The sequence below is a fragment of the Motacilla alba genome, chromosome 14 (assembly GCF_015832195.1).
Source record: "Motacilla alba alba isolate MOTALB_02 chromosome 14, Motacilla_alba_V1.0_pri, whole genome shotgun sequence".
Classification (NCBI taxonomy): Eukaryota; Metazoa; Chordata; class Aves; order Passeriformes; family Motacillidae; genus Motacilla; species Motacilla alba.
Window position 1 is genome coordinate 14540097 of NC_052029.1, and position 18324 is coordinate 14558420.

Consider the following 18324-nt stretch of genomic DNA (forward strand, 5'->3'; position numbering starts at 1 on the left):
GTCACCCAGATCGTAACTCTGGCATGCTCTGGTCTTTGCCAGAATTTGCTCTGGGCCATGGGATGAAGCTCTAATTACCTTAACCATCATTTCAGCCACAAAGATGGCAGTGAAGATGTAATTAGAGACACTTAGGAATATCCTTTCCTGGAAAACACAGAACAACAAAGAGACACGAGTTAGAAACCCAACATTTATCTTGCAGGGTCTGGTCCTGAGGAGATGGAAGATCTGGATGGGGGGTGGAGGAAGGAGATGCCTCTCACCGTGCTCAGGGGGTCGATGTCTGGTCTCTCCAGAGCTATGGTGATGCAGTTGAGGAAGATGAAGACCAGCACCACGTGGTCAAACATTTTGTGGGCAATGACCTTCTGGCACATCGCTCGGAACCTGGAGAGAGGTGGGAAAAAGAGATCCTTCAGAAGTTTGGGTCAGGAATAGGCCCCTCCTCAAAACCCTCCTGCTGATGTGCCACCAGCACCAGCCCAGGTGGTGAGGCAGCATCTCCACAGGCTTCGGCCATGACTATCATTAATTATTAATTATTACTAATGCTGGCAGAACCACTGACAGCAACGGGGTGAACCACACAGTTCTGCCCACACCGCACTGAAAACTTCACCTCAAAATCAGCAACTGGATTTCTAAAACTCTGAAGGGTTTTTCCCAAGGGGAGACTGGCTAGGAATGCAATATTCCATTACCTCAAACACCTGCTGGGCCGGAATTTCACTGGAATTTCTTACCTGTTCTGTGGGGAGAACAGGTAGAGGGACCAGTTCTCGTGAGTCTTGCACCACTGGGGTTTGTAGGGCTCCAGGGCTTTGCGGATCCGGTAGCAATAACTCTGGATAAAAAAAGAAGGAAAACCTTTTCTTCCTCTTTGATTTTCCTGCCTCTTCAACTTTCACGGTGGTTTTGTGGAAGGAGGGGACAGTTAATGGCTTTTTGTTGTGTCTGTAGGCGGTCACAGCTTTTGGGACAGAGCTGTGGTGGCCATTATCACATTTGTCCAAGAAAATAAGGAGGAAAGGGGTGGAAAAAGGGAAGAGATGGACAGGATAAAGCAAGACTTCTGGGAAGGTGTCATTTCGAGACACAGAGTTGTGCCAAAACCAAAAAGGCCTCAAGCAACCAAAAAGTGAAGTGGAAAACATCTCTTTTTAGGCTTCCAAGATTTCATAACACCAAACAGCTCCTGTGAGTAAAGCCATTCACCTGCTGTGTCTGCAGCTCATCTTGGAGGGAGACAATCCCAGCTGGCCCAAAAATGAGGTATTTTTGGAAAAAAAAAAAAGGAAGTTTTACCTCATGGGATTGTCACAGGCCTGTGGCATTCACATTATTTGAAAAAATTCCTTCACCCAGGATTTTTCTCCTGGGAAGCTAAGAAGCCTCAGAGAAAAGGAAAACAATTCTTATCTCATTTGCTTCTCCTGTGTTTTGCTGCTTTGGAATGTGGTTGGAGATTGTTTACCCACAGGTGGTTGTTTCACTGGATTCTGGTGTGAGTTGTTTTGACTCATTGGCCAACCAGGGCCAAGCTGTGTCGAGACTCTGGAAAGAGTCACGAGTTTTCATTATTATCTTTTTTAGCATTTAGTAAGTATCCTCTCTGTATTCTATAGTTTAGTATAGCATATATTCTTTAATATAATATAGTATTATAAAGTAATAAATTAGCCTTCTGAGAGCATGGAGTCAGATTCATCATTCCTGCCTTTGTCAGGGCATTTCCCTGCAAATTCCACACAGGCCTAAAAAGATCTCTTAAAAGGGATCTTTCTGGAAGCAAAGGCCCATCCCTCAGCTGAGGATAACACATTTCCACGTCGGATTTCCATCCATCCTTTTAGGAATAGAAAACGCACCGAAAACCACGAGTCCCCATCTCCCTCAGGACTCACATCCTCCGCGTCATCCTCGTAGTCCAGCGCGGCGTCCTCCTTGTGCCCGTCCACCCTGAGGAAGAACTCGGCGCCGTGGCCCATCTTGCCGTTGCAGCCGTGGAACTCGGCGGGCAGCAGGGCGGCGGGGCCCAGGCCCAGCTGGCGCACCGAGGGCACCCGCAGCAGCTCGGGCAGCTCCTGGGAGCCGTGGCGATCCAGGGATTCCGCGCGGCGCGGCGGCGAGGGCCGGCTGGGCGTGCTGGACTTGGCGTCGTCCGAGTCGTCGTCCGTGCTGCCCTTGCCCTCTCCGGAGAGCAGCGATTCCCGTTCTCCTGACTGGTTCTTCTTCTTGAGGCTCGGCGCCCGGCCCAGGCTGTTCCAGCTGGAGCGGCGGCTGCCCCAGTTGCTGCCGGTGGCCCAGTTGGCGCAGGGGGAGCTGCGGAGGCTGGACTGGGAGAGAAGGGAGGTGTGGGAATGCATAAAGTCAGGGGGTTTTGGGAAAGCTGCAAAAGGCAGGCCTCAGAGAGGGCACCATTTATCGCCGGCAACACCGTCTCTCCATAAAAATGAACCCTAAGACATCAATAACTGGCATTTGGCTGAACTTTCTGAACTTGCTCACATTCTGGTAGTTTCAGCTCACAACTTCCCTGCCTTCCAAAGGGAACATGAGTCACCCAAGTGCCTGGTGGGAATTGTGCCCTTCCTTCCATTACTTTCCTCCCATTTGCTGTGTGAGGAAGAGGAGTGAATGTTCCTCCTCCACAAATTTCAGTGCGTGTCTTCCCACTTGGGCAGGTACAGGCAATTCCCAGGACGAGAGAGCTTAAGGTCAGTGCAGAAAAGCCAGGAGGAAAACTCCTTTTCCCTCCACAGCTTCCTCCCAGCACAAACCAAGGCAAACTGCCTTCCTCCTCCTCCTCCTCAGTGCAGCCCTGTCTGCTTCCTCTGCCTCTGGCTGGTGGCAGTACCGCGCTCCCTGAGAAAGGATGGGAAGGATGAACATCCCTGTCCAGCAGCTCGCAGTGCCATGAGAGCCCAAGGCAAACAGCAGTCAGCTCTGTTTGCTTTTCAGAGGCATTAGGTTGACTAAGCAGCTTAGCAAGGGGGATGGTGGCTGTGCCTGGGCGTGAGGTGCCTTCACGGTCTGCTGCCTTGATTTGAACATGATCTCGCGGCTCTGGAGCAGAGGAGTGGGACGGATAAACAGCAGCAGAAATCCACTCTGCCTGGTGCCTCTGCTCCCTGGTGTGCCCAGAGCTGCCCTCCCACCCCCCTGCTGCAGGCACGGCTGCCAGAGCAGCAGCTCAGCCGGATCCTGGCATCGGGTGAATGTCACAACCTCTTGGGGAACTCAGTGCCTTCCAAAGGAATCGTGGAATTATGGAATGGCTTGGCTTGGAAGGGACCTTGAAGATCATGTCATGTCATGTCATGTCATGTCATGTCATGTCATGTCATCTCATCTCATCTCATCTCATCTCATCTCATCTCCTCATTCCAAGCCCCCTCGTCCCTTGTTCCCTCGATTTCCTCTCCAACAGGCCTGTGGGACTGTCACCAGAGCTCAAGGGAAAATGCTTCATTCCCCTGGCACGGTGTAAATTCAAGATACAACCCCAAAACACCAGGGGGGCTGCATGTCTCATCCTCACAGAACACCTGACAGCTTCTCCAAGACATCCCAAATGGCTGGTGTGGCTGGAAAAGATCCCTGCTCCTCCTCTGAGGGGGTCAGAGGTAGCTGGACTCATTCAGGTTATGTCTCTCCAGTGAGATAGTTTGGCAAGGGCTTCCAGGGAGGCAGGAAAACGCTGGATCCTGGTACACCCCTGTTTTCCCTTTCCATGGACTCGCTGTCCCTGGCTGTTCTGCTGTCACTGCCCTGCCCCAGCACTGCACACCCCAGCTCTGTTCTCCTCCTGCCTTTCTACTCATTTCCCACCTCCACCACCCTCCTTTTAATTTTCCAGCAACGCCTGTCCCCAGTGTCCCACATGACCCTAAGCTGAGCTCAGCCGGCGCCGATGACACCAAACTGGTGGGATCAGCCCCTGTAAGGGCCATTCCCTCAATCCTTGTGGGTCCCTTCCACCCTGGAACATCCCACCACCTGGAAACCAAGACCCCACAGTGCCCTGTGTCACTTGCTGGCCACAAGAACCTACCAAGGACTTCTGGTCGTAGCCCGTGGGGTCCAGCGAGGCGTTGCTGCCCCTCCTCGAGTCCCCGGGGGCGTGCAGGGAGTCCAGGTGCGGGGAGCACTTTGGGGTGGGCATCGGGGTGGCCGCCGTGCGCATGATGATGGGCGGGGGCATGGCCCCCCTGCCCTCCAGGTGCCCGTTGGGGGTGACGGCCAGCGAGTACATCTTCATCTCTGCAGGGAAGGGGACAGAGCGTCACTGTCGTGTTTTCTGGAAAAAAAAAATCCCTCCGCCCGGGATTTTGCTGCTGGGAAGCTGAGAAGCCTCAGAGGAAAAGGGAAACAATAATTATCTGATTGTGTCTCCTGTGTTTTGCTCTCTTGGAATGTGTTTGGAGATTGTTTATCCACAGGTGGTTGTTCCATTGGTTTCATGGGAATTGTTTTGATTTATTGGCCAATCAGGGCCAAGCTGTGTCAGGGCTCTGGAAAGAGTCAGGAGTTTTCATTATTATCTTTTTAGCATTCTGTAAGTATCCTTTCTGTATTCTTTAGTATAGTTTAGTATAGTATTCTTTAATATAATATAGATCATAAAATAGTAAATGAGCCTTCTGAGAACACGGAGTCAGATTCATCATTCCTTCCTGCCACGGGGCACCCCCAAATACAATAACAGAGGACACCACGTGAGGGAACACTGCTCCTGGGGACCTCCAGAAGCTCTGCCAGCTGGAGCTGTGGGCAGTGAGATCCCCCCAAGGTGTTGAAAGGCATCGAGTGAACACCACGACCTCTTAAGGGGCCTTTGGGAACTCAGTGTCCTCCAAAGGAATTGTGGAATTATGGAATGGCTTGGCTTGGAAGGGACCTCTGCCTCAGCTGCCCCAACAAATGACTCTGCCCCTTCCTCAGCTGAATTCCATCTGCTCCCCACAACCAGCATCTCCTTGGCTGGAACAAATCCTGGTTTAGAAGCATTTGGAGGGATCCTCACAGAGCCCAAGCTGGGAATCAAAGGAAGCAGGAACTGAAGAGGCTCCTGTTTGCCATCATTCACTGTTAAAATGTGTGATCCCTTTTTGTCACCCCTCTGGCTGCAAAGTGAAGGCTGTCACCTCCAATTCCATGTTTTTGGTACACCAGAGCAGTGTGGGCCTCTCCTCAAATCGACTGCCAGACCCTCCTGGAACACAAATGAGCAGCAACATTTTCCATCCATCAAACCTCACCCAAATGCATTTTGTGTGGGAAACCAAAAGGAACAGATGAGAACTTGATTGATTGGAAAAGCTGCCGAGAAGTGGGGTGAGAACATTGCTGTCAGCAAAGCACTCTGTGCTAATGGTGCAGGAGGAGGGAGGAGACACAGCTAAAAATTCTTAGGGAACGTTTAAATTAGAAAAACATCTGTCTAAAGGAAATATCAGTGCTCATTTAGCCTCCTCTACGCTTTGCAGACCCGCTCTGGTGACTTTGCAATCAGATTAATTGCTAAATTAACTGGGTCCTTCCATTGTGGAAGCAGAGCTGTAGCTCCCAGATTCCCAGGAAAATGCAGACACAAAGCCCCACCTGTTGCTCTGAGGTCTTTCAGCTTCTCAAACTCGTCCTCGAAGTTGGCAGATGTCTTGTCCTCATCTGTGTCTGACCTGTTGGCATCTCCCTGCAGAGAGGAGGCGGATAATTAACAGACCCAATTCATTAGGATTCCTCAGCAGCTCAGAGCTACCTGTGCTCCCCGTGGGTGGTTTATGCCAAATTCCCTCTGAGACCACCCTGGGAATGATCCCAGGCACGTCCCTCTCCCTTGTTTTCACTCATTTGGACAGAAAGGACGATGCTGTGGTTGTCACCATGTCCCTGCTGTGTCTCTGTGCTTCCTACACTGCTCCAGGAACAGCAAATCCCAGGGGAAAACATCCCAGAGCAGCTGGAATTGCAGGAATGACTGAAAAAAGCTGGCATGGTGGGGCTCCGTGTTTGCTCTCTCCGTGATCCCTGCTGAAAGCACTTAGGGTTTGATGTCAAAGGGTGTCAGAGGGCTTGAATTCTCTGTTTGACAGCACTTTCAAACTGACTTAGATCTGGAAAGCCTGATTTGCTTTCTCCATGCTGGCTGGGATTGTTTTGGGAAATCTCTTGGCAACCAGAGGCAGAGGGCACGAGGCCAGTCTGCCTGGCAGCCCCGCAGCAGCTCAGGACAGGGAACAGCCACCCTCACCCTGCCTTTCCTCCTGGGACTCCAGCTCATTTTCCCTTTTGGACAGATCTGCTACCAGAAACGATCAGCCTGGGACAGAGGAGCCATCCTCAGGCTCTCCTTGCTCAGGGGGGGATTCCAGCAGAATGCCAGCAGGGCTCTGGCTGGATTCCTCAGGACTGCAGAAACCTGTGCAAATTGACAGCAAAGGGCTGGGTGGAAGAGCTGATCCCAGAGAAAGGAGCACAGTTCCTTGCCTGGTGCCTGGACAAACCCCCCCATTTTCCAGAGGCACGGTGCTGAAGTGGCAATGAACTTCACTTTACTTGTGATTTATTGCCAGGTGCTGCAGCCAGGATGACTGAACGGCTCGAGCTCCCTGATTCATCTTTGTTTCACAGCAGAAACACCAGTGCAGAGTGGAGGAAAGATCTGCACAATTTTGGAAGGTTTGTCTGCTCTCCCAGAGCAGCTCTGGGGGGATTTCAAAATGACATGGGAACGGTGTAAACACAAATATGCAATTATGGCCCTGTTTGAAGTCTGGCTACTTGTACTAAACACAAATGTACTAAAAATGGGTTTGTGGCCATTTCAGTCTGCTCTCTTCTAGGAAAACTCCTGGCAAACTTGCTCCAGAGGCAGATCAAGAGCGGGGAGCAGGCTGAGAGCGTGTGCTGTGCTTCACAGGACAATTTTAGTGCCCTTGCTGAAGCCCTGCTGATGGTTCTGAGTTAAGAGCAGCTCTCAGCTGTCCCAGGAGTCCCTCTCCAGATAAATAAATGAAACACCTGAGCAAATGGAGGAGAAATTCCCCTCAGTGACTCCTGTGACTGCTCAGAACAGCCCCTGTCAGAGGCAAAGTCAAAGAGGTCAAAACAAGAATTCCCAGCGCAGCAGCAGAGCCAGGGATGACAAAAGCAAACCCAGCTCCGGGACAATTTGCCTTTGGTTTGCAACCAGAGCAGCCTGGTTTGGTGGAAGGCTCCCTAGCTGTGGCAGGGGGTTGGAACCAGAACTTTAAAGTCCCTTCCAAGCCAAAGCATTCCAGGGTTCTATGATTTCCCAGTGCAAGGCTTGAGAGGAGCCCTGGCAGCTGAGAAGGGCTTTGTGTAATGCCTCTCCCTGAGACAAGTGACAAGCCCGCAGGCCTGATGTCAGGATTGATAATAAATGGGAGTGGAGAGCACAATGTGCCCTGCAAATGCCACGCCTGTGGTTGCTGGCCCTTGGGGGGAATAATCCAGGCTGGGAAAAGCAGAGCTTGCACACATTTAAATCATGGTCTGTAACAGCTCTGAAAGGAGCCATTAGGGCTGAGCAGGGAAACCACAGCTTGTCTGGAGGAGCAATCAGGCACTCAGAGAGCTCTGGCTTCGCATCAGCACCGGGTTCAGCCTCCCAGAGGGCAGGGGAGGAACAGGAGCAGCTCCCTGCAAAGATCCCTGAGAGGAGAAAACTTCCTTCCACCTCAAGGCATCATCCTAAAGATCTGAGAATTCAATGTCAGGAGCCTGGGAACGGCTTTAGAGCAGCTGTGCTCCTGGCTTTAAATATTCCAGAAGGGACAGAGTCCCAGGGAAAGGACAGGGCTCATCCTGCCTGGTCCTCAGGGCTGGAACTGGCTGGAACACGTGGAATCACAGGACAGAGCCACGGACAGCACAGCCCCAGGAGGGGAAAGTCGTGCTCAGAACCCTGAGCTCCCTTCAGGACAAGGCAACCAGCCCTTATCAAGGGAAGCCAGCTGATTTAATCTTTTTGGATTTTAGTAAAACTTTTAAATGTATTGAAAGCCTGAGTCCCACCAGACAGAAACACAAACCGTGCGATGTATGGGAGATTCGGTGAGTAAAATTAATCCTAAGTCTTTTCTGCTAAACCACACAGCAGACTGTGTAGGAGATCAGAGTCCTGGTCCCCCAGTTCCCATTCCACATCCAGTGGGCTTTAACTGCAAAGATTAGCAAAGATTGATTCAGAAGAGCTTCAAGTGCCCACCACAGATCTTCTGCACCCCTTAAATTCAAATTTAGGGCTGCAAAGATTGATCCAGAAGAGCTTCAAGTGCTCAGCACAGCTCATCTGCACCCCTTAAATTTAAATTCAAATTTAGGGCTGCAGAGATTGATCCAGAAGAGCTTCAAGTGCACCCCTTAAATTTAAATGTAGGGCTGACTGCCCGGCTAGATGTTTTCCCTGCCATGGATTATCCCCACAGCTCTCTCCCCCTCCCTCAGCCTGGATGTCTCACCTCTGCCTGGAATCCTTCCACCAGGATGGCCACCAGGAGGTTGAAGAGCACGTAATTGCCAAAGGTCATCAGGGCCACGAAGTAGAGGGCAGCCCAGGAGGAGGTGGAGGCCATGCCGTTGTAGAGCACCACGTTCCAGTCCTCCTGCGTGAGGATCTGCAGGGAAAGGGGGACCCTCAGCTCCTCCACTGCTCTCTGCACTGAATCCTGCCATTTTCCCTCTCCTCCTGACCTTTCCATGGCAGCTCTCATGAGACGAGGCAGCAGGAATTGCCTTTGTTCAGCTCTCTGCTTGTGATCTCAGATCACGTTGTAGAAATTTGCCTTTTTTTAGATCTTTGCTCCTCTGCTGGCCAAGCCTGCCCTCCCTGCAGGCCCAGCCCAGCCCAGAGAGGACAGTTTAGATCCAAGACATCCCAAGGTGAAGGATGCACTGTCCTAATCCCTTTATTTCCTGGAGATGTTGCCTCCTTTGATAACCATCAGAAGATAACAGACCTGAGGCCACAGATCTCGTCTCCTTTCAGGCTGCTCTTTAGAAGGCACCTGGAGCTGAAGGAAAGGGTGAGGGACAGGATATTTAATGAGATAAATGACATTGGGTGGCTCCAGAGCCTCAGGGAAGTTGTTTCCTTCAGGTAAAAACACTGGGCAAAAAAAAAAATAATCCCCATCACTGCAAAGCTTTGCTCTGAGGGATCTTCCTCAGGGATTTTCACTCTCCAGCTTCAGAAATCCTGGAGACTTAGAAAAATGGATGACAGGCTCATGTTCCACATTAATTCTTGCAATGAAAACGGCCTCAAACCCCCTGAACCAAGGTGGCTTTGGGGACAGGAGTGCTGCACTGAGTCATGCTGCTCAATAACCTTCCTGGGACACAGGACTGAGCCTCTGTGCTCCGTGCCAGCTGCATTTCCCAAGGGATCGGGAGGAGAAATGCAGCAATTCCTGTGTTGGGAAGGGAAAAATGGGATGCTCTGAGGCTGGGGCTGATTTGTCCTTGTTCCTTTGTGAGAATTTATACCCACAGGGAAGGCTCTGGCCTGGTTTCCACCTTGAGTGATGCTACTCTGCCTTTAGAAACTTTATTTACACTTGTTGCACTCAGATTCTAAAGCCTGAGCTTTGACACACAAAAGTATAATTTTTATATTTAAAATATCCTTGAAACAGCATTAACCTTGATTCTCCTGTTGTGGAACCTGCCAGAAATTTCAGGCACAAACCGGGCTGCAGAGAAAACACAACTTTTTATATCAAGGCTTCCCCAGCACCTCCAGCTCTGGCTTGGGAAGGGATTTGTCACCCCCAGTTACACAGAATTGTTTGCAAAAGGCAGTGAAGGAGACAGAGATCTGCAGAGCAGAAGCAGGATGGGCAGCAAAAAGAATAATAAGTGTGGATGCCCTCCTTTTACTGATAAGAGATAAGGACAGTGCTGATTTTGAGTAGATTTCTTCTCCATCAGGGCTTTCAGACCCAGAAACACCATCTCTGCCCTAATAACTCTTCACTCCAAATTTGACACCTCTTGGAAGAGCTTCATGCAATTAAAACTCCTCGAGTTCTCCCTTAAAACACCCCTGAGGACACAGAGCTTACCTGGAACACAGTCACAATGGCCCAAAGTAAGGAATCAAAATTCTTCCTGTCTGGAACCGTGTCTCCCGTGTCGGTTTTCAGGCTGAACTTGCACCCAAAAAGATGCATGCCAAGGATGCTGGAGTGGGGAAAGAGGCAGATGGAAGAAACACCTGGGTGAAAATGGGGTTGCAGGGAGGATTGCAGGGGTTTTATGGACACTTTTCCACTCCCAGGGTTTTTTTTTTTTTTTTTGCAATTCGGTTCTCCTGCCTCACATTTCATTCCAGTTGTCTGCACTGAAGGAAAATCCAGGATCTCCTTTGTCTGGAAAATTACAAACCACGTTGCCAACTCCCTGGTTTCCAAGCAAAGGATTCTGAGGGGCATCAGAGGGTCAAACAGACAGAAATCTTGGAATCTGCACGACTTCCATCCCAAATCTAACTCTGGTATGGTCCAGTCAGTCTCAGGCACTGCTCAGGAGCCTCTGAGGGACAATGATTGACTGTTTGCATCCTTCATTCACCTCTGGAATGATGGCATTCCATGAAAAACGGGCTGGAAAGGGGCAAATATCCCACTGTGAGCACTCCCCCTGATGCCTCAGGTTTTGGCTTTTATGTTTTCAGGTTCTGTGCTGCTTCAGTGTGTGGGTCTGAGCTTCACATGAGGGCATGCTGAGCTCTGTGCACAGAGCAGGGAGACAAAACAATTCCTGCTCCAGCTGGGCACCAAGGACAAATGATCCAAAGCTCAGCCCAGGAGCACAAACAGCGTGGGCTGGAGAGAGAAAAACAAGCAGGGTGGGAGTGCCTGGGCTAAAGCTGGAACTGGACAATGAACTCCAAGATGCAAATGGAGCAGAACTGATCCAAGGGAGAGACCCCATGAGTCGTTGTGCATTTTGTGACCATTTTGGGTTCATCTTGGGTGTAGCCCTGGGCAGGCCCAAGGTGGATCCATTGAGGCCTTTTAATAAATCCCTACTTTATTCTTTAACTCTGCCCAGCCTCTGTTCTATTCTTTAGTTTTTCCAGCCTCTGTTCTAGCCCAGCCTTCCCAAGGCATCCCCCCATCACTGGTGGCGTGTCCCTCTCCCCACCCACCCATCCCCTAAGCAGAACAACGCCTCGAGGAGGAGCTGAAATACCTGAAGAAATACCTGAAATACCAAGAAATACCTGAAGATGAAGATGAAGAGCATGAGCAGCATGCAGAAGGTGGCCACGTTGTCCATGGTCTTCATGAGCACCACGAGCTGGCGGCGCAGGGCGGGCATGAAGCGCACCAGCTTGAGCACGCGGAGCAGCCGGAACGTCCTGAGCACGGACAGGCCCCCGTCCGACTGCCCGATGATCTCCCAGACACTGTGGGGACACGGGGACACTGCTAGCACCAGCAGTTCTGCTCCCTGGCAGCTGAGCCCCCCAGGAATCTCCCCTTTTCCTGCTCTTTTCCTGCTCCTGGAAGCAGCTTCGCTCCCCAGCGGTGCGGTTGCGCCTCTGGTGGCACGGCTCATCTGCTTTACGGGTCAATTCCCCAAAATTTCTCCTTAAATCCCTTTTTTGTCCCCTGAGGTTCTCCATGTCTGCACCATTACAATAATGTGGATCGCAATTTTGTCCCAGGAATATCCATTCCCATGATAGAGTAATATCAGCACAGCTCTATTTGTTAAATCAAAGCATTTTTCTTCTGGCATCTCTTAGGAGAATCAGGGAAACAAAAAAAAAAACACTTCAAGTCAATAGGATCAATATTTTTTTGTCTCTTGAGGTATTTATCTCCCTTTAGAACATCCAGAGGGATTTTTGGGAGGGGTGGTTTGATGAGACCACAGAATGACCTTTGTTCAGAACCTTGAACCTCATCTGGATCAAAGGGTTGTGCCAAGGCCACGCTCCTGGTTTACATCTCTGTGTCCCTGGAATTCTTTGCCCCAAATTACTGATGGAGGGGTGATCAGAAAGGATCCCAGCGCTGGGGCGTGGCTGGGACAGCGTCCCCTGGGGAGCACAGCAGAGCAGGGCCCTCCCTTCCCCTCCTGCTTGCCCAATTCCAGCCCAGCTGGGGTCATCTGGGGAGGGAGGGCACTGCTGGGGTATGGACACTCCCAGGACCCCTTTCCCAGGACCAGCCACGCTGCACTTGAGTGGAAAATCCACCCCAGTGCCAGATGTGTGGCATAAATAGATTTTCCTCTCCATCTGCCAGGTTGATTTACTTTGGACAGCCCTCCTAAGGACAGGAATCCAAAAGTCCAGCACAGTTACAGCACATCCCAACCCTGGATTAACACATGGAATGACAGAATCACAGGTGGGAAGAGACTTCGAAGATCATTGAGCCCAACCCAGCCCTAACACCTCCTCACCAGCTAAACCATGGCACTGAGTGCCACATCCAGTCCTTTTTTAAACACATCCAGGGATGGTCACTCCACCACCTCCTTGGACAGACAGTTCCAGTGCCCAACCACTCTTTCAGTAGAAAACCTTCTCCTACCATCCAACCTGAATTTCCCTTGCCATCCCTGATCCCCACCCCACTCCCCAACCCTCAGCAGAAAAGCCACGGTGGGGGAAGGACCTGATGACCACGATGATCCCGTCGAAGATGTTGTAGGGGTTCTTGATGTAGCCAAAGATCCCAAAGGCCAGGAGTTTCAGGAGCATCTCCAGGGCAAACATGCTGGTGAAGACGATGTTGCTGATCTCCAGGGCGTTGGTCAGCTCGTCTGGCTGCGGGCAGAAAAGCAATGTGGTCAGAGAAAATGGGAAAGGCTGGAATGTTCCTCCTGCTGGGATTTGTGCTCCTTCTGGAAAGCCATGGAGGAAAAAGAAATGTCTGAGGGAACAGCAGATAAACCTGCTGGAGTTCCATGTGAGTTTTACTGTGGATCACAGGATCCCAGCCCAGCTCTGGAGCAGCTGGAGAACAGTTGTGCCCAACCCAAAATAATTCAATCTAAGCAAAGAAGAGGGTTTGTTCACTGTTCCAAGATAGAATTATCCAGGCTGGAATCTGCCTGGATCACTCTGCACTGACTCCAGCAGAACTTTATAGATGCTGATATATGGAAATATAGGATATTCCTATATGTGATTATCACAGCTCTATTCATTAAAACAAAGCATTTTTCTTCCAGACATCTCCAAAGAGCATTAGGGGAAAAAAAATACACCTAAAGTCAGTGGGATCAATAGTTTTATGTCCCTTGAGGTTTTTAACTCCCTTTGGAAATTGCCCCCCAAAGCCCAAAATGGTGTTTCCTAAACCCACCAGATGGGAAGTGCCAGCAGCGTGGCCCTGAGTGCCAGGACTGCATTCAGGATCTCTGAGTTTCTCTGGGTGCACAAGATTTTAATGGAGCTGAAACCCAAGATTTTTCCATGCCCCTCTCCTATCCCAGCACCACATTCCCTCGGCCTTCCAGACATTCCATTCCTTTGCTGGGAAGTGCAGCAAAGCCTGCCCAGCACCCAGGCTCCCAAAAAAAAATGGGAAAAGATGGGAAAAGGTGGGATTGATCTGCTCCCTCCCTGGAGCCGCACCTGGCCCTGCAATGAGCATTTCTAGTTCCAGGCCTGCTCCTTTGTGAGACAAAATGAGCCTTTTTCATTTCCTTTTCCTCAGTGTAATAACATTGTCTGTGAAAAAGTGTGATTTTCATATCTGACTCATCTCCTGGACTGATAATAATTTCCTTTATTCCCCATCCCTCGTTAGGGGGGTAAAATCGGCTGGTTTGGGGGATGTTGCTGCACTACTGGAGGCTCTGGAAGTCATCCACACTCAGCAAATCCAACCCACGGCAGTGGAAGGAGAGGGTGAAAGAGTTAACCGGGGTTCGGGAAGAGCCCACACATCCCCTCCAGCCCGTGGGCTGCTAATGAGCCATCATTCACTGCTAAATTACTCGCTGCAATCGTCTGTCTGCTGCTCAGCCATTTATCCGGGGGGAAGAGCACTCAGAGCTCCAGGTTCTAATCCATAAACTCGGATTGCCATGGGATACGGGGGAAGGACTGGGAAATTTGCAGTTCTTTCCCTGAGCAGCAAGGCCCATCCATCCTATTCCTTTCCCTCACAATGCCAAAACCGCCTGGTCTCACGGTTTGGAATAAAAAAAAAATTAAAAAATTAAATCAAAAATTTTAAAAAATCTAAAATGAGCGAACCAAAACCACTACACAAAATTAGTATTTCCACCCAGTTTCGAACTGAAACCACCACACCTGGGGAGAGACAAAAAAAACCCAACAAACCTCATCAGGGGCTCAAGGCTGCTCTGGGATGGAATTTGACCAGCTCTCCACAGGGACTGATCCTAAAATAGCCCTGCAGGCTCCCAGGCTGTCCTGCTCCAAGCCATGGTGCTGGCAGCCTCCCCGAGCTCTTTGTCAGGCCCTGGCACGTTCAGGGTCCCCCCAGGCAGGGCTGGAGAGGGAATTCTTGACAAGGAGCAAAATAACTCATTAAAGTCTCAGTCCCTGCAGGCACAGCTCCTGGAACAGGGTGTGGGTGGCAGGCTGAGGCTGGGAGATGAATGACAATTGTCAGCAAGGAATCACACAGAATCCCAGGATCACTGAGGTGGGAAAAGACCCCCAGGACCACCGAGTCCAGGCTGGGCCTGATCCCCACCTTGTCCCCAGCCCAGAGCACTGAGTGCCACATCCAGGAATTCCTGGGACACCTCCAGGGATGGGCTCTCCAAACCTCCCACGGCAGTTCCAATGCCTGAAACCCTTTCCATGAAGAAATTCCTCGTGTTGTCCAACCTGAGCCTCCCCTGGCACAGCTTGAGGCCATTTCCTCTCACCCTGTTGCTGATTATCTGGGAGAAGAAGCCACCACCATTCCTGACAGGAATCTGCAGCTTGCTGGGGTTGTTCTGTTTTTTTCCTGCTGTTCCCCAGCACTTTTTTTCCTGGGAAACATGGAAAACCTGCCCACTGCTGTCCCCAGAACCTCGTCCTCTCCCACGGAGCAGCAGCCTCATGTACCGAACACAAATCTAGTGTGGGGTTCTCCAAATGCCCCTTGCTGCTGCCAAGAGTTACAATTTTATCATGAAAATTTGGCTTCCTGGTCATTTCAAAATCCCCAGTCCTGGAATGATGTGGATATAGAAACGCAGAATTGCTAAGGTTGGAAAATACCTCAAAGATCATCAAGTGCATCATGATAAGACAATCCCAGAGCCATGACCAAAAGAGTCAGTGTCAAGTCTAAAAAGCTGAACAATCCCAAAAACACCCTAAGGCAAATAAAGGGAATATTCACATTGTTATTCTCTAAAATACCAAGTCCTTTAGGCAAACCCAGGATTCTCCTGTGGAGCGCTCAGCCAATCCTGAATTTATTTCCCAACTTCCTTTGACAATTTGTGCCCTTTTTTGCTTTGTCTCCAGCGCCGTGACTTTTGCTTCCTCCTGAAGTCTGGGAGAAAATCCGCAGCGATCCGTCAGGGAGGGGAGAGAGGCCACGAGGGACAGGGACGGGAGAGGACAAGGAGGTGGCCTGGAACGTCAGCAGCTGTGCCCAGGAGCTGATCCAGCAGATTGGAGCACGGCAGGACGCCGGGGAAAGGTTGACAGACGGCTGACACTGCAAAATCTCACCTCAGGGATCTTCATTATCCTTTTGGGATGGTGTTTGGAGGCAGGCAGCGCTAATGTGATGACAGGGCCAGCTGTGAGCAGGGATGTTGGAGCGGGATCCTGCCGGGACACCAGGCAGGACCCGCCGGGCACGGACAAGGACGGATGGCCCTGAACGGCGGCCAAGCTCTGCTGGGAGCTTGAGGATTGTTGGAGTGGATGCTGAGGAGCAGATGAGCCAAACATCCACTGCTCCAGCCTTCCAGTGTAATTATCTTCTCCTGACACCAACGGGAGCCCGGGAAACGGGGATATTTTTATGCCTTCTGAAATGGTTTATTGCTCGCAGCGCAAATTTCCCGCTCGCTGACGAGCAAAGATCCACGAGGAGGGTCAAGGAAGGGACACTCAAGATGGATTTGGCCATTCCCCTGCAGTCAGCCACTAGGAGCCACTGTTGATTTTGTCCGAATCAAAGCCAATCCCAGAGCAGGAATTTTTCCAGGAGTCTTTTTCTCCGGGTGAAACAAATCGTTGATTTGCTGAAACCAAAGCTCTTCATGGCGAGGATTATTTTCGTCCAACTTTCTGGCTGGGAGAAAACGAAATTGCAACAACGCTTTCAAATTGCTGCAATGTCTCGTTTTGACCTGCTCAGAGCTGGAAACTTCAGGCTTTTGGCTCAAGCAGTGGTTCTGTCATGAGAGGCAGCTCGGATCGGGATGTGTAACAAAGCTTGGCAGCAAAATGAGGCACTTCCAGGAGAGTTGGTCTAAAGTGGAGGTTTTTGCTTTTTGCCAATTTTTTTTCCCAAAGCCCCAACAATTCTGGCAGGGAAAATACCTGCCCACCCTTGGGCTCCAAGCTGCACCAGGAAAAAATTCCTTTCCCAAACACAAAGAGGGTGAGCACGACCCCCCAGCAGGAGATCTCCACATCTCCACATCTTCTGTGCTGCAATTATTGACCTTTACATCAGTCCAGGATTCCAGGGCCAAAAGGTCACCACGTGGAATTGCAGGAGGATCCAGAACGCTCAGGAATCCCCAGAATATGGGAGAGGATTGGCAATGCTGGCATGAGGATCCCCCAGGCTGGATGTGGAGGCTGGAATGGGAATGGCTGTGCTGGAAACTGTCACCAGAAACCAGCACAGAATGGTTTAACCCCAGGTCCCGCTGGCAGATCCCAGGGAAAGCTCAAAAAAGTTCAGATTTGGGTCTAAACTTCAGAATTTAAATCATCCTTGGATTGCAGGATTAAATTTCCCACTATTCAAGGGAAGGACAGGAACTGTGTGGGATAAGTTTGGGAGATTTCAGCACCCTTGAGTTTAAATAAGAGCAAGCCCTGACTGCAGGCAAACACATCCCCTCTCTGCCCATTTTCAAGGCCATTTTTATGCTGCAGAATATTCCAGCAATTCCAAACTATGCTTTTATTAGGGACAAACCTCAAACAGTTCATTCCAAGTTCAGATAAACAGACAAAAAAACCCCAAAACAAAACAACAAACCCCTTTCCTAAATAGTTTAGGTCTGAAAACCTCAGGAGCTGAGAATCTGCCACTTGTGGTTTTAGCAAGGACCCCAGAGCCTTCCTGGAACCAGGAATCCAATAAAAGAGAAACCCATCATGGTCCAATTATCGATGGCTCCTCCAAGCAGACGATGAAGGGTGGAATTTGCAGCCTCAGATTCTCTTTGTGCACCTGAATTCCTGCAGTTCTCCAAGGACTGGGATCTCTTTGTGCCTCTTTTTCCTCTGCCCACCTTCTCCCTCATCTCCTTTGATTGCTGCATCCACCAGCTGCTCTTTTACATAATTTAGGCTCGGTCCCAGCAGGACAACTGAACACCTTTCTGCTCTGAAACTCAGAAATAATCACACCTGCATCCCTCACCCTGGAGAAAGGGGCTCTTCCACTCCACCTCCTCCTGCCGAATGACCAGGGAAGTTTCCAGAGTTGAAAATGTTGTTTTCCTTCAGAAATCCCCCTCCAAAGCAGCTCAACTTTTCCCGAGCTGGGAGATCTGAGAGTGGCAGAGCCCCGAGGAGCAGTAAACAAACCCAGAACATTGAGTCTCATAAACATCCTTTGCACTTGGCTTGTTTTTTCTCTTAGTCCCGAGCCTAAAGCTGTCAATGGGACTTGCAGCACTTGTTTATGTTGGCTTTTCTGCTTTAGATGTTGCATTCAGCCCACAGAGGCTCTGACCAGGCACAATAATGATCTGTCAATCCCTGCCTGGCTCCCGGGCACTCCTGTTTCCTCCCCTCACCTCATTTTTGGGCAATTATAATTCTCCAATTACCAGGTTTTCCACAGTTCACCTGTCTGCAGCCCCGGGTCGCAGAATTAGAACCCACAGAGAATGCAGAGAGGGGAGAAGGCTCCCAGGGACTTTATGGACCATCCAGTCCCACCTAGGGGCACCTTCCACCAGCCCAGGGTGCTCCAAGCCCTGTCCAGCCTGGCCTGGGACGCTTCCAGGGATCCACAGCTTCTCTGGGAATCTGTGCCAGGCTTCCCCACCCTCACGGGGAGAAATCTGAGCATTCCCAGGAGAAGAAAGAGGGAAGGAGGGCTCTGTGACATCTCCCAGGCCGGCACTCAGGGCTCAGTTACTCGCAGCAGGGAC

The 18324-nt window shown here is 50.6% G+C and overlaps 1 protein-coding gene across 2 annotated transcripts in view; it reads right to left on the reverse strand.

The window, feature by feature from the left end:
- CACNA1H (calcium voltage-gated channel subunit alpha1 H) overlaps positions 1 to 18324 on the reverse strand; it is a 156217-nt gene that overhangs the window by 38910 nt on the left and 98983 nt on the right. For both annotated transcript variants that reach the window (XM_038151115.1, XM_038151114.1), the window contains exons 11-20: positions 12666 to 12817; positions 11258 to 11443; positions 10095 to 10212; positions 8490 to 8645; positions 5608 to 5698; positions 4058 to 4266; positions 1908 to 2339; positions 747 to 847; positions 267 to 390; positions 79 to 147 (exon numbers count right to left, since the gene is read on the reverse strand). In XM_038151115.1, the coding sequence (XP_038007043.1) occupies positions 79 to 147; positions 267 to 390; positions 747 to 847; positions 1908 to 2339; positions 4058 to 4266; positions 5608 to 5698; positions 8490 to 8645; positions 10095 to 10212; positions 11258 to 11443; positions 12666 to 12817 (1638 nt within the window). The remainder of the gene's footprint in view (positions 1 to 78; positions 148 to 266; positions 391 to 746; positions 848 to 1907; positions 2340 to 4057; positions 4267 to 5607; positions 5699 to 8489; positions 8646 to 10094; positions 10213 to 11257; positions 11444 to 12665; positions 12818 to 18324) is intronic.